This window comes from Megalops cyprinoides, chromosome 1, assembly GCF_013368585.1.
Source record: "Megalops cyprinoides isolate fMegCyp1 chromosome 1, fMegCyp1.pri, whole genome shotgun sequence".
Lineage (NCBI taxonomy): Eukaryota > Metazoa > Chordata > Actinopteri > Elopiformes > Megalopidae > Megalops > Megalops cyprinoides.
Window position 1 is genome coordinate 36,989,412 of NC_050583.1, and position 16,350 is coordinate 37,005,761.

Consider the following 16,350-nt stretch of genomic DNA (forward strand, 5'->3'; position numbering starts at 1 on the left):
TCCCAGGATAATGTATTAAGAGACACATTGATGTCTTTTTCGATAGTTCGTGTCACCTCTGTCACAAACTGCTTAGCAGACTTTGTATCTTTTCTCCTTCCTCTTCCACATCGTTTTCTACCTCTTGACTCCATTTCCGATTCTGTCACAGAGCTTAGAGATATCAGGGTTCCTTTGTTTGGGACAGTCCTCTCAGATTTTCTCCTGGAACCAAGACAATCATGGAGATTTCTGTATGGCATCTTGGGCTTGGCAGTTTGTTTCCTTCTCCTTTTCTCTGCTGTTGTTACTGTCAGTGACTCACTGAAACTTTCTCCCCTGTCATTCTCCAGTTCTTTCCCCTCACCTCCTGCCAGCACTGGAAAAGAAACACTACAAGCAGAGTCTGTTGATGAGATAGGGTCATTGTTTGGTAGTGGATCAGTAATGACACAACCTTCTTGGATTGCCTCCCTTTCTTCTATATTGGTCCAGATAGAACAGGATGAAGGAAAGAGATCTTGATCACCTTTCAACTTTTGTATTTGGCCAAGCTCTTCCTCCTTAATGTTGCAAGGCAAGGACGCAACAATACTAGACAGTGAGCTACTGTTTTTTGACTTACAGGAAGGGTAACAATTAGAAGAGGAGAAAGGTGATACTTTGCAATTATCAGAAGATGCACCACTCAAGCATGTGGGTTCAGTGTGTAAACACTGGGACTGAAAATCTTTGTTCTCTTGCTCCCCAGAAGCACCGGGGCACAGACTAGGCTGACATCTGCCTCTAGATGAGTCTGGGGGCAAGTTATTTGCCAGGGATTCAATTTGTTCAGACCTCAGTTGAAGTCTGGTTTTAAAAGATGGACTGTGTAACCTCAGAAGAGCTGATTCAGACTCCTCCTTGTCTCTGAAAAGTACTTGTTTATAAGTTTGAGAGTCTCTTCCTCTTCTCTGTGGTGACATGGAATTTTCTAAAGATATTTTTGTGTGTTTGTCAAATCCCATAGTTAGGGATGAAATGGAATCCTTGGGTTTTCCTTCTGAACAATGTCTTTTATGGATGTCATCTGTGAGAGAACACAGAGTGGGAAGTTGGAATGCTAATTTAGTACTGGATGGAGACAAGTCATTAGCTTCATGGTGCTGAACTGGACTTGCAGCAACTTCTGTGAAGCTGGCCATTTTTGATTTGAATGACTGGACCCGCAAGCCAATCACCCACTTCTTCCCTGGAGGGGCACTGTTTTGGGCTTCAGCAATTTCTAGTTCTACTTCTGACTGACTACCACCATGCCCAGGGAATGCCTTCCCTATGTTCTCCACCACCTGGCATGCAGCAGTGGGGGGCTGGGTTGTCACTGTAAGTATGGAGCCCTTTTCTTCTTTGCGCCTACAATGGAGACAAAATTTTGATTAACATATACAGGATATCAACAACTCAGCTATGTAAAAGGAGGAGCTTGTAAACAGATATACATGCGACATAAATATAATTTCATAAAAAGTAGGCCCACATCTAATGAAAATTTCCTTTCCTTTGGGTAAATCCTTCATGCAAATAACATCACTGAGAAATTTTACAAAATGAGCCAGTCCTGACCGGCAAAACTAAATAAAATCCCAAGATTCCCAATCCTCAACTTGTAATTCTAACTTTGTTGTTGGGTGGCATAGAAAGCACAATTGTGTAATTACGGTATTTAGGAACCACTAAAAATGTTCTGAAGCTCATTTTATCTATTCATGTCTACCTATTTATTGTTCACACATGCATCTAGTTAGCTAACCAAACATCTACATGGAGGTCCTTTGTGTCTTGCACCATGGGTGTTTCTGGTCAATCTCTTTAGTTTTTTACTTTTTTTATATTGCCATTGAAAGTGTGCAAAACTAAATACTGTTCTGTTTCTAGATGAAACTGGCATTTGTTACATGATTGGTGTAGGGACTTATAGCATTCACACGCAAAAATGAAGCAGTCCAATTCTACAACCATGTCTGCACATTTTGCAGTTATCAAATAAATCAGTGTTACATTCTAACGAACAGGCCTTGTTTAAAACTCCCTTCACATACTCCTACCTTTCTATCTCTGGTGAAGGTTTTCTTAAAAACACGTAGCAGGAGCAGCTCCTCAATCTGAAAACTGTCTCTTGTGAAGACTTTTGTTACATCAGTTATCTCAAGCATCTTCTCTCCCTGTCTAATTTCCTTCATTTTACAACACCTTGTCCCTGCTTGCAAGTTTGTCTTGGGATTTTCCTAAAACACATTTCCCTAAAACCAGTAGGCCTATTAAATGCCAAAAATAACTGTCATCCATCTTTTGCACTTTGGCTTATTATAACGTTTCTTATAGTAGAGAATAAACATGAGATGACCCAGAGCTGGGTTGTTTACAGTAATATTTTACTGGTTTTACTGTAAGGTGAGGTGTAACTGTCACCCTGTTGTTGTACTCACCCTGTCATTTCACATTCAGCTCCCACTCTACTACAGGTTTTCTGTGGGGAAAAATGGTGCAAAAAATAATTCAACTTAAAAAAAAAACAATATTTTGTAATCTATATTCAAACCAGAGTTAAGAATATTTTAGGGTGAATACCTTGAATTCATTAGACATTCAGTGAGCAAATACAGACAATTTCCCCTTTGTGATAAAGGGCAATGGACTGTGTAAGGGGATTGACTCCCATTACACGCACAATTAAACTTCAGACCACATCAATGTACACAATGAGCACACGCTCTCTAGATAAACACACACCAACCACAACTTGCAGAGCAGAAATGCTTCATCACTGCCAAGTGACTTTTCCATCATATCTTAATATGTACACTGTACACATTCTCTTGCGAGATATTTGTCTTTCCAAAGCAGCTTAAGAGAAACTACTTAACAGCTTATTTCAGAACATGAAACATTAAAGTTTAGGACATTGCTTCTATTTCATAAATGTAGAGAGCCAAACAATTTGAAATCAGGCATGGAGATCCCTCCATCATCATAATCTCAGTTTAGAACCCTGTTTAGAACAGTTTACAGGGCTTTCATATATAGTCTAATGCCATGTTTCCACTGAGCTGCCTCAGCCTAACGGTTCCCAACTAGCCAGAAATATGAATTCTACAGGGTGAGCAAGAGATGCCAAGAGATGATCTCAATATTGACCAAAATAATCGTGATTATGATTTTTGCCATAATCGAGCAGCCCTACATGAGATGCAAATGTTTACACTCTCACTGTATCAACAACACAGCATGTGAATAAGACTGGGCAAACCAGACAGCAGTGCACATTATTAAAGATACTATCTTGTCTATGGTATTTGCCAGGATAGACACACCTACTTCAGCCTGACTTGCCAGAGCTCAAGACAATCCTACTATTGTGGCTGGAGTTGGCCAAAATTCTGTAGGTACTGGTTAAATTCCTGCGGAGGTGCCTCCAGCCCATCTCTTGTACAGCAGGTTATAGCTAAGGGGTGGATCAGTGGAAACATGTCTTAGATTTCTGATCATTACACGTTACAGTAAGGACAGTCAGATGCTTGCATTAAAAAAAATAAAATAAAGTACAGGAGATAAGTACAGAGTGAAAGGAGAACAGTACAAAGATGTTCAAATCAAGACTCAAATTTGGACAAAGGCACTCACGTTGCTACTCCCTCTGGCATGCTTTGCCAGGAAAGGGGTCAGTCCAGCAGTGCTCTGCACCCTCCCTCTACCACAATCATCCTCCTCCTCTCTTTCTTGCATGCTGGGATCCTGAAGACAATCATTCCCTCTGCACACTTTGCCATCATTGACCCTATGCCCACAGAAAGACAGAATGCATGGTTACCATTACATTATCTAAATTGTTTAGCAGTGCTGTGCTGTGAGACAGATTAATGTAATTAAGTGATTGAAACAGACAAGGTTACAAACAGCTTTCCCAAACCTGTTCATGGAGTGAACCTGTAATTCTTAGTTTTGTCATGTCTCCTGTAAAATTACTAATCCACTGAATTATTTGTTCACAAAACTGAAGTACCAGTCTCCTTTAAGCTCACGCTGTTATCTAAAATGACAAACAATCTGGTTGGGAAACTGGATGCCAATACAGGCAGAGTAGTAGGTGCTGATCTGCCCATCGTAAGGGACATCTACCACTCAAGAACGCACTCAAGCCATGGCTATTGTGAGGGACTCAAGAAAGACAGAATCTGAGCTTTTTGTCCCTCCTCACTTGGGGTGACGATACCAGTCCATCAAAACCTCCACCAATCACCTAAACACACACATCTACCCCAATGTGGTGCATACCCTGAACATTAAATTACATTACATTATTGGCATTTAGCAGACACTCTCATCCTGAGCAACTTATATTGGGTACCATTTTCACATGTTATACAGCTGGACATTTACTGAGGCAATTCTGGGTTAAGCCTCTTGCTGACAGGTACAGCAGCAGTGCCCCAGTGGGGAATCGAACCAGGACCCTTTCGGTTACGAGTCGTGCTCCTTATCATTGTGCGACACTGAACAAATGTGAAGCTGCACTATAACGTGATAAGCACTATCACTTTTTGTTACCTGGGCCTATTTGCAATTCATGCTTCTCTGTAGTGTGTTTTACGTATTTCTCATCTGATTGCTCTTGTTCCCTTGTCCTCTTTTCCCCCCTTTGTTCTCTGATGTTGCTCTTCTTCTTAGCCACTCTACCTGAACTAAACATTTTTTACAAGGGAATTCAAAACTACATTTATATTCTGTTAATCAGGTTTGTCACCAAGCTTGTCAGCGCTCTGTAAACAAGCCTTTTTAGTTAGGTAGCTAGCCAGTTAGGTTCAAAGCAGTGTTGTATACAAGGCTCTCATGGTAGTTGGGCAGCCTTGACTATGTAGGTATAGTAACCAACTAGTTGTGTAAATCAAATACCTGAACAAAGGAAAGACTGACAGTTTAAAGGAAATACATTTTTTTGGGGAAGTTTCCAAAGGCACTGTCACTAGTAAAATTGAGAGAAAATTAATTCAACCTGTTAGAGTTGTGAACAACCTAGTTAGCAAGCTAAGGTAGGATAGGAACAGCTTCTGTAATGTAGCCCCACATATTCACAACAGCCTTTAGAACAGATCCCTTTAATGACAAGATCATACAATATGATAAAAATTTAAAGTTAGTTTCACTAATTAAGGATGCCTCTGTGAAGCTTGCAGTTTTGTTTTTGGTTGCTCTGAGATTTTTAAGCACAGAACACAACTCCACAACAGAGAAAATTACAATGTTTCCACCACACCTCCCAACCATTTCTAATGGTTCTTCTGTTATCGTTGTGGCAGAGAGGTCTGCCAATAGACCGAACAAACATTCATGTTCTTGTAAAAGATAAAACTGCTCATCTTCCACTTCTGTCTAATGTGCATCTCTGCCTTGGTGTTCATGTCTTGTTGCCACAGCGTCTTTTGTCCACCACTTTCAGTGCTTCTTGCAAGAATCAATTCCTGGCTCATTGATGTACAATGCTCATTTTCACACGCAGATGGCAGTTCTCATGACAGAAGAGAGAACCCTACCGTATGCATTTGTGCCATACATTTGTAACACTGACTTGTAATTCAGGACAGTATGCATCGCTGATATGTAACTAACACAAAACACAACGTAAACCATTGCATAATTTCAACACGTATCAATTTTAAAAGAGAATGCAAGACAACTTCAAACCACTATTATCAGGGTTTATCTGAGGCCAAAAGTCATAACACAATCAAATAGCAATTCCCTAATTTTAGAGCATTTAGTCTAGGGTTGGGCCAATGGACAATGCCATCGTCCATTGCCGACGGCTGACAGACATCATAATGTTGAGCCGGCAACGTGATTTAACCCCCCCCCCCAATCTACTTGGTTTGCACCTACCTCAGTAGATCAGGGGGCGAGTCTTTATTTGTATCGCAAAACTGAGGAATAAAACTTATCTACAGAGCGAACTCTCCCGTTCTCTGTTATACCTATCTTAAACAAATAATTCCTAATCGTTATATTGTTATTAACCCTTTTTCACCATGTCTCACCCTGCACATTTAACTATATTTCATGTTTAGGAATAAAATATAATCAATGAATTATTATGTAACGACTAGAGGAAACTCTTGCTGATTTATTGTCACATCCTGGCTGTTATAATCCTAATTTTCTGCATCGTATTTGAAGCTGCCCTATCTTAGGCTAATTACCTGGCCGGACTTCAGCGACTTCAAATAATTAATTACTTTTTTTCTGATTCGGTAATAATATCTCGTCAAAAATTGTATTGTTTTTGTTTTGCAATTGTACATACATAGAGTTCAATCATTCATTGCCAAAGACAATTCATGCCAATTTTTGCACATGCTTAGGTCATGGCTGGCTACTATTTTATTTTATTAAGGAAGGAAAGCAGAAGCACAGGAAAAACAAATTTTATACGAATAAAAAATGCTGATTTATTATTTAATAAAGGACATTTTTTCAAGTCATAACTCTTCTTTGTTTTTTAATAGCGCGATAAATATCATATTGTGGACTTTATATCATGGTATTATTGTACCGTGAGTTTTCAATGTCATTACATCCCTATAATTTATGAATAGTCATTAAAAAAAAGTATAAAAGTATATAAAAATTTATGTTACCTTTATAAGACAACCGCACCCCCAATGTCATCATCCATCGCAATGTTTCACTGTAGACATCATCATATGCCAATTCGTTCGTAGACATTGCCCATCCCTAATTTAGTTCCTGCTTGTGAGTTGGTTTTGGAAGCTACTTTAAGCTCTTTTTCTACAATCATCAAATTGATGAAATGGTATAAACTAACTGCCCTCTGTTTTCTCAAAATGTTTCAGAGTACTGTTGGATTTTCTCCTTAGCAACAACAAGGTTGAATTTGCAAAAACCTTTACAGCATAACCACCCCGATGTGGCAGTGTACATCTATACTCACTCTGTCATTTCACCTTCAACTTCCACTCCACAAACTTTCTGTAAAATGAAATGGTAAAAATTCACCAGTCAATTCAATAACCTTTTTATCAACTTCTATATATTTAGGATATGCCTGAATATACCTGAAAATATGTCAAATGCCTTGAATTCATCAGATTTAACACAATTTTTGCCAGTTGTGATCAACAGCAGTGTACTGTAGAAGGGACTGACTCCCATTTTACACACAATTAAACTTCATATCAATGTACTACCCTAATCATACGCTCACTCCATAAACACACACAAAGGCTTATGGAACAGATGTCTGCCCTGCACACTTACAATTTTCTGAGCAATCACACAAATGGAGATATATTACATCTAGACAGTGAAAAGAGATACATACTGTGGGTCGCACTACAGATGAGTGTCTCTTTTGGTTGGAGGGTCCATCAATTCTCGACAGCACCAGTGGGGGACGAAGATGATGCATCTGGTAATAAGGCACAACTGTGCTGAATACTTTGGATTCTGTACATGATGTTAAGCTTTTGCCATGCAGGACAGCAGTTTGAGAGCTGTATGCCGTATTAACACCCTTGAGTCACAAAGATCGGACCACACTTTGGAATAATTCAGAAATTCTATGAGTCACTCAAAAGCAATTCTCTTCAAATGTTAAATACATTAACATAATGTGTATATAACGTGACTAACTGTATTCCCATGTTATGATGTATGGGAGAACTGTGGGTCTCCTTTTGGCTCTTGCACAAATACTGTTTGTGTTACTTTCTCTTAATAAAGATCATAAAGTCTCTTTCTGTGCAGATAATCAACTAAACAGGAGCTGAGAAATTAAGATGCTGTAAGATTAATATACTCACTGGGCTACTATCGCTTTCACTCTTTGCCAGGGAAGGGGTCAGTCCAATAGTGCACTGCACCCTCCCTCTATGACAACCATCCTCCTCCTCCTCCTCTTTTTCTGGCACACTGGGATCCTTAAGACAGTCAGACCTTTTGCACGCTTTGCCATCACTGTCTCTGTACCAAGAGAAAGAGAGAGAAACGGATATGAACATATTATATATGTGTGTATGTATGTGCATGTGTATACATACATGTATATATATGTGTATATATACAGTGCCTTGCAAAAGTATTCAGACCCTTCTCACATTTTACTGAATTAAAAATGATAAATACAAATTTTTCTCTGTGCAATATTTTATTTGAAAACACTGAAACTCAAAATTAATTATTTTAAGGTTGCATTGGTTTTATGAAGAGAAAAAAAACAAAACAAAAAAACTGAAATATGCTGTCTGCACTGTATGTATAATTAAATATTTATATATTTCCTATACTTATATTCTCTTTTAAAGGAGGTTTATAATATTACTGTATCATTTTATCATATTTATGTGAAAATTGCTTACAGGGGCAATACTGTAATCTATGTGGTCTTGCCAATATATCTTGTTTGAGATTAGACAGTGAGCATCACTGACTAACAACAATAATGTGACTGGATTACATTGAGTGACAGTGTTTTCACTGCTGTTGTGCTGGTTATCTGTGAAAAGCTGTGCAGCAATAACCAGTGCAGCAGAAGCAGATGGGCTGCATTAATTTGTCAAATGATACTAGCCTGCATTTTTAAGAATGACGTGGGAGCACGGAGAGAGGACGTTTGTGTTTGTCAAAATAAAATACAGATGTAAGTGTTAGAGCCATGAGAGTGTAAAAGTAGCCTACTGTGTGCTGACAATTTCAAAACATACATTAATTAATGTAACTAATGCTAAACAAAATAATATCAAATAGAAGAATGTGGCCATGGAAAGGGTGGTACTGTACCTGCACGTGATGGAGAGGGAGTGGAGGTGGGGCAGAGCTACAGGGCAAAGAGGGGTGAATACAGGGACAGGGGGAAACTTGGCACTTCGATCTTCCATTGGACAATTTACCTGTGGGAATCAGGTTGGGAGGAAGACATCTCTCCCCTGTCTCAACCGCACTGCAATACAAATAGCAAATACACTACTTTACATTTACACGCTACAATTAAACAACGTTGCTTAAACAACGACGGAATTAGTTTTTGAAATCAATCACAAGAGAAAGCATGTCTCTTCTTAGATGGTAGCAAAATTAGGAATGTTCGGAAGTAGCTAGAAAACATGAACAACATTACTTTAGTTAGTTTCAGAATTAACTTGATATCGTGGATAGGTTAATAAATTGCTTAACATTCACTAAAATCATAAAATCATCACTTTGGACAGACTACGTCCCTACACTGGCTACCACTGCAATTCATTCAGTTGGGTGCTTAAAAACAGAAAACTAGCTAGCTACTTACGTCTTTCCCTCCACAAATTTAGCAATTAAACTGTTAGAAATAATCTTTTACCACGATGAAGCCAGCCAATAATTTATCTTGCTACCTACGGTTTCTGAATTGAAATGGACAGATGAGGCTAATTTCATTATGAAATGCCTTGTCATTTTTAAATCAAAATCCATTTATGACGTTGTCATGGGAATGCAGCTTGCTGGCTAGGTTCTATACCTAGCTAATTGAAAGCATCCCAAGCAACATATGACCCAAATTAGTCCGCACTAAAACAAAGAAGGTTTGCTAGCCTAGCTGGCTAGTTAATTAGCAAGGTGGACATAAATATGGGACATAAAGTTAGCCAAACCTATCTTCCCTGTAGCGAACAGCTACCAAAAATAATTTAAGTCGACCCTGTTATAGCTATATGCTAGCTTTAAGTAAATAGCGAGATAGCCACATGTTCCACTATCTTAAATATTTTCGCTAGCTCGCTGTCACTTTACTACGCACAACTTAGCCAACTAAACAGTTAGTAACAAAGAGCTAATAACCCACCTGACTGGCTAGCTTGTAATTTTACCAGTATCTGCAATAGCTGTCCAGAAAGTTAATCAAGCTAACTTTAGTTAGCTAACCACTTCCCCTTTCCCCTTTCCAGACTCACCTCTGGCACGACACTCTAGTTTCACAACTTTAAGATCTTCTGTCATGCCCCAGAATTTCAACCAATCATAAACCTCCAAAAGAACACAACAAATTCACTTTGCCTGCCCCCTCCTACAGATTAGCCAATGAAAAAGACGGTGAAAATTGAGTTTGGCCAATAAGATTTTTGGAGGGAAAATATATAAACTAAAGTTTTATGTTTTTCTGTGGACTGGAACACCATGGCTGTGTTTTATGCCGGACCAGAAATAAGTTTTCGTCACCACCCTTCTGCAGAGTCCTGGGGTGCGTTGTAATCCAAGTGAGCAAGTAAAGTGTGAGTCCATACTTAACGTGATGTCACATAAACACATAAAGTAAGGTCTTGGAAAAGCATCTGGGACACACCCCGCTGTTATCACTGCACAGCTTTGGGTCGTGATGGAGATTATGTTTAAATTGTTGATAAAGGTAATCGCGAAATGGTCCCACGGCTAGCAAAATTAATTCCGCAGTCAGCAGCGTTGGTAGCTTATGCTATGATCACTTTTAAAAATATGTTCAACAAACGTGTTAACCACAGTTTCTGGTGTATTTTGATCAAAGATTTTAATCGGTAGTCCCCTAAAACACACACACTCACAGCTGCCTGCAGAGGGAGAAATACGTCGTACTATGCCCTGTACCTGTAAACAAACAATGAAAGGTCGAGTTCCGCCACCTTCTAGCGTACCTGCGATAATTTCAGCCTTGCGCAAGATTTCAGAGAGTAGCAGTAGTGCCCCCAAAGTCGTGGCAGACGCTGTAGACTTACGTGCCACAGTGGAGTGCTTCGAATTTGCGTTTATGCTTGTTTTCTGGAATACTGTACTGTCTTCATAAAACTCATGCGCTGTCCAGCTATCTCCAGAAAGAATCAATTGTTATGACCACAGCAATTGATCTTGTGAACAGCTGTGATCAAGAATTGAGGGGTTTGCGATCAGATGATGAGTTCTGTAGTGGAAAATTTTGACTAAGTTTGTCATATGTAAATTATAAGCATTGCCACTTTTACCCCACCAGAGAAAAGCGGAGCTTGACGTGGCACGATTAAGCTTGTTACATGGTGGAAATAGATTATTGCCAGCGATCATTATAAGCATTGCTAATAGATGTTAGTTTTTTTATTTTAACCACAGTTATTGATATATTACATTAGCCTGTACTTTGTATGTATGTGAGCAGAGACTAAGAGGGGTTGTTTGTTCAGTACTATTGTGGTGGAAGAAACGTGACAAATTGTATATCCACATGCAGTAAATCCATATGTAGTTTATAAGTACTGCCAGTAGATGTCAGTTAGGCTAAGCAGGTAATTAGTTATTTTTATTTTTAAGGTGTGTGAACCCTGGAAATAATGTAAAATTAAGGTGGGATATTTTTTCCTTTTTAAAAGAAGACAGAAATGTGCTGATGTACCACCGGAGCATGCTAGAGGGAGGAGATATAACAGGAGAATGTGGTGTGACTGTGAAGAAGTAACAATAGTGTACGGAGAAGATGGGGTGACTTTAAGGGAGGAGTTGGAGTTTCATAAGCAAGCATCTGGGTTACATTAGGTTAGGGTTATGTGACAGAGAAGCTGAAATAATGTCGCTTCTCTTGGTGCAGGTGCAGGTCTTCACCTGACCTTCACTTCTCCTGGTGTCTTGTGTTAGGGATAGGCCTGATACCTCCTCCCCTTGCCACTGACCACTGTGAGAAAGTTTTCATCTAAAGGTGCTGGCTTTTTGGGATGTGAATGAGTGATTGGGGTGAATGCATATACACCGCATATACACCTGCTGCCCCGCGGAACAACCCGGTTTACTGTATGTGATTGATCATCATATGCAATAAACCAAACAACCATGATTACATCAGACTCTTTGAAGACTTATTATTTTCCGTAAGTCATCAAACTGTAGAGGGAGCCTCCAGTCCGATTGGCCTAGACTGGGAAAGGTTTTCTACCACAGTTCCTCAACATTGAAGGGTTGGCCTTTGAACTGACTGAGAAGGCTGGGACAAAAACCGAGTGTGCAGGGGTGCGAGAAAGAAAAAGAAAGAGGGCGTTTGATAAGGGACCTGACGAGCACGTGTGTAAGCAGTTCCGATTTAAGGTGGAAACATATCTCACTGCTAGACGTACGGTTTTCAGACACGAGATCTATGGCCAAGAAATATCAGGCGCTTAACTCGAAATACTTATTTCACTCCGAGTCAGTCCAAAGTATACACGATGTTTCTGATGAATACTGCTCCTTTCGCGAAATATGCAGAAGTCTGGAGATGAATGAGCTCTCTACTGGCCTTTTAGCCTTTCTTATAGCCAATGACATGGATTGAGCGTTCCCAAATATGGCTCCCCTTTACAAAATATATCTCACAATTCCTGAGTAGCGCACAGGCAGAACGTTTCTTCAGTCGCCTTAAACTGTTAAAAACTTACTTGTGTGCCACGATGGACGAAGAGCGCCTCTCACAACTTGCGTTACTTTTTATCGAAAGAGAGTTAGCTGCAAACATCGATTTGATTTGGATAAGGTGGTCAACAAGTTTGCAGGAATTAAATGTCGCAAGGTGAATTTGACATGTTGATGTTGCTACAATTAATATGTTGAAAATTAAATCTGTTCTATGTCTTTTTTCACTTTTCTTTACCTTTATCCTATGTCCACAGTTCAGTTGGGCTAGTTGCGCTTGGCGCATGATGATTATGGCTACGGCCTGCGTGTGCTGTATCATATGTGTTTGTTATGTTTGCAGTAAATAAAGAAAACACACACGCACTAACAGATGGACATAATAAGCTAATAAAAATGTTGATTTCATGTAATTCACTGACTTTGAATTAGTGAATCATTGATTTTATTTCCCACCAAACAAATTGTATAGCCTAAACTCCGACTTAATTAGGACAGCTTTGGTCTAGAAATAGCGTACTTCAGTGTGCAAATACGTTTTCCGTGGTAGTCTATAGACTATCAATGACAGAAAGTTGTGTGCGTAAAAAGAACACCCACTGTTCCATTGATTCTGATCATTCGCACCCATCAGCAGGAACGGCAATTAAATGAATCTTGCCCTTTCGACGCACTGGTCTTTATCGTTATTGACAGATGGGTTTTTGCAGATGAGAGGATCCAAGTAACCAACGCAAGAAGTAATTTTTAAACGCAGCAAAAACAACTCAATACTTTTCAATGAGCAAAATTTCTACGCGACATTCGCACACCCCTTAGTCTTCCAATTTTAACAATGCTTTGCCTGAGGGAAACATCAAAGGAAACATTGTCGGTCAAAGGCAGTAACTGAAGGCAAGTTAAAGTTCTCTTTCCTTTTGGATCACGATCCAACACTAGTTTGCGGAGAAGTGCTTACGGCAAGTGAACAAAATGCCATTTAGGATTCAGCCCTACGTTGTCTACTGCAGTGTCCTCAGTAGTTGACTGGAGGAGCACACCAAAAATTGCGTAGCAACTCAGCTACATGTGGTCAGTGACACCGGTGAATCATCAATTTTACAGTCGCTTGGTGTTAAACTGCCTGGCGACCGCTGCTTAATAGGATCATGATGTAAGTGCAAAAGATGGTCTTCAAAACCAAGCGGTCAGTTGTTTTGACATCACAGTCTTATTGACCAATTACAACTGGCCAGGAGGATGATAAAGCGACCTAAAATAAAAATAATCCTGGCAGCATTTCACTTCCTGACGTGACAATCTTCCTCAAATAGTAGTCACATGAACAGCTTGTCTCAATCTCTTTATGCCTGGCTCAAGACCTCAAACCACACTGTATTGGTTTGTCATTGGTTTCACATCAGTTACATGTTCTGCATCAGTACTTGACATATGTTATGAAATGTATCTCTTGTAAATTTCCTAATGCCCTCCCTTTTGCTCCCCAATTTCAGAATTGCCAATTGTATACTAGGCTCCTCTCAGCATGACATCCTCTGCACATGTGAGACTAATTCAGTTGTCCAATCCTGTCATATGCAGCCAACAGCTTTCTTCTCTCTGCAATTCACACAGTACACTACAGTGGAGAGAATGCTAACTGGAAGACAGGTGCTACTCATCTGATGTCATCTGAGCAACTCACAGCAGGTGCCAGATGGTTTACAGGGTGACTGAGAGCAGTGTGACGAGGAGACTCTGGCCGACCTACCTATCTCTATCCCTAGCAGAATGAAGATAATTTGTTCTGCTGCGGTAAACTCCCTGCCATGGTCATCTGATAACACAACTGGGATTGAACCTGGGCTAGAGAGCTCAGTTTGAACTCAAGGTGAGCACCACTGAGCCACTCAGGGGCCCTTCTTGTAATGTTTGAAATGGAATAATTACTTTATACTTTACTGACCCCTGGTTCATCTGCCTATTCAAATATAGTAAACAGCAGTGATGTAGCAGATGGGATCAAAGGTCCCATCACAGATCAAAGGTAATTTGTGGTCTTTGATTTATATGAGCCTTCTGACCACACCAGATTATGTTGCTGGTAGGGTATTAACAACATTTAATACATTAGCAAAGGTGAGCTTCATTTCTAGGGTAATATACTTTTTCTACCCAGAAACGCAACAGACAATAGAACAGAAACAGGTGAGAGTTACCCAATCTTTATTTGCTCCAAAATTTAATATTAGGAAATTCCTTTATTATGCTCAATACAAAATTGCATGAGAGTGACATCAACACTCACAGATAACAGAGGAAAGATCAGAGTAAACAATAACCAAGACAGAGTATTCCCCGTTTGCTGTACAGCCTCATATCACAGGTTGCACATATAGGGACAAAGTACCCTCAGCAGCTTCACACAGTAACCAAGGAGAACATCTCTGGTAAGAAGTCACTAAATGATTTTACACATGAAACACAGCACACTATAGGTAATGACAGTTAACAATAGCAGGTTAGCGTACATGCATATGTGCTCCAGAAAAAGTTTCTCTAAAATGTGGGAGTATTGTGAAACCTCCTTGAGAATAATTAGTGTCTTCATTTATTCCCTGCACATAAACCAATGTGCTAACAGTGCTGACCACTACAGATTATCTGTCTTCCGCCACATTCACCCCTACTGGGTAACACCTGCAGGACCATGGAATAGCAATATCTGCCTAAGCCTTGCCTATGATCCTTTATACTGCCAAAACCAATCAGTGAGAAAATAACCATTGACCTGTGGGAGGTCCCACTTGTTACACAGAGTTTAAGTCATCACTGAGATCATATTTGGTCAGAATTTAATCATTTCTTGGTGTCCACTACTGACCATGGTCATTAGTGGGCAACACTCAAAAGTACACAGCTAGTACAGAATGTGAACTTTAATTTGTCAACCTACACAAATTCAGACAAAGAAAACCACAACACAAAATATAAAACCTTCCCCTATGATTCACCTGTTTGTTTGGTCAGACTGTGTTCAAGTAATCATTATATTAAAACAACAGCTGTTGTATCTCAATATAATAAATACAGCTTTATTCACCCACATGGTGTGTAAATCATACAAGGGGTGGCGCCTTTCAAATATGAAAGTATTGTTGTAAACTGTATGCCATCACTCACAATCATGAATGCATGCATTCTGATTTCATTACATTACATTACATTATTGGCATTTAGCAGACGCTCTTATCCAGACAGGCTTGCATCAATTACAGGCTTTCACAATGTTATTAGTTTATATAGGTGGATATTTACTAGGCAATTCTGGGTTAAGTACCTTTCCCTAGGGTACAGGAGCAGTACCCCCCGTCGGTTACGAGTCCTGCTCCTTAGCCACTATGCTACACTGCCGCCGCAAAAATATCCTCCGCCCAAACAGGTTCCACAGAAATAACCACGATCATTGTAAGGTCTGACTATTCACAAACATTTAATTCTCTACCAAACAACCACATGTGAACACAGTGAGTTCAAATGCAACTTAATACATCCACAAAATATATGGACATACCTGGATCATTTTGCACTTTCTTCCTTATTCTTTTCAATCTTAATTTTCCTGCTGCATTATAATCTCTAGTAGCTTTAATAATACTTATCACTATTGATATCATATTGATATTTATAATCTGACATCTTCAACTATTGTTGCAACGTCTGCATCTTTCATTATAGCAAACTGCTTTGTCTTCTGTTTATAGTCCGTGTTTTGACATAAAATTATAGTCATATCATCAATTGGGCTCTAGTAGCATAAATAAACTTAAACATATGGCATTTTCAGGTTTCCTGTATTTCCAATGAATTTTAACTCATTAATTGCTGCTCTTTAAAAAGAGGAAGTATGCGAATGTTCAAATACCCAGTGTCATCCACACTACAGATAATAGTCAGTTGCTGTGGTCTATGCATCATATTGCATGG

At 39.4% G+C, this 16,350-nt stretch overlaps 1 protein-coding gene across 1 annotated transcript; it reads right to left on the bottom strand.

The window, feature by feature from the left end:
- Positions 1–192: 192 nt before the first annotated feature.
- Positions 193–9,937, bottom strand: LOC118784152. The gene is made up of 9 exons (XM_036538244.1): positions 9,848–9,937; positions 8,809–8,968; positions 7,833–7,992; positions 7,352–7,438; positions 6,962–6,999; positions 3,640–3,793; positions 2,445–2,485; positions 642–1,371; positions 193–204 (listed from the first exon to the last, which is right to left on the bottom strand). Exons 2-9 carry the CDS (start codon positions 8,904–8,906, stop codon positions 193–195), a joined length of 1,320 nt encoding a protein of 439 aa, XP_036394137.1. The 5' UTR covers positions 8,907–8,968; positions 9,848–9,937.
- Between the last annotated feature and the right edge of the window lie 6,413 nt (positions 9,938–16,350).

What these genes read in the sequence shown, in the direction of transcription:
- LOC118784152 (XM_036538244.1), bottom strand. Translation starts at nt 8,906, where the DNA reads ATGGAAGATCGAAGTGCCAAGTTTCCCCCTGTCCCTGTATTCACCCCT. An exon ending in TCCCTCTCCATCACGTGCAG is followed by an intron (nt 7,993 to 8,808) that starts GTACAGTACCAC and finishes CTCTTGGTACAG; the next exon opens with AGACAGTGATGGCAAAGCGT. An exon ending in CATCTGTAGTGCGACCCACA is followed by an intron (nt 7,000 to 7,351) that starts GTATGTATCTCT and finishes TTCATTTTACAG; the next exon opens with AAAGTTTGTGGAGTGGAAGT.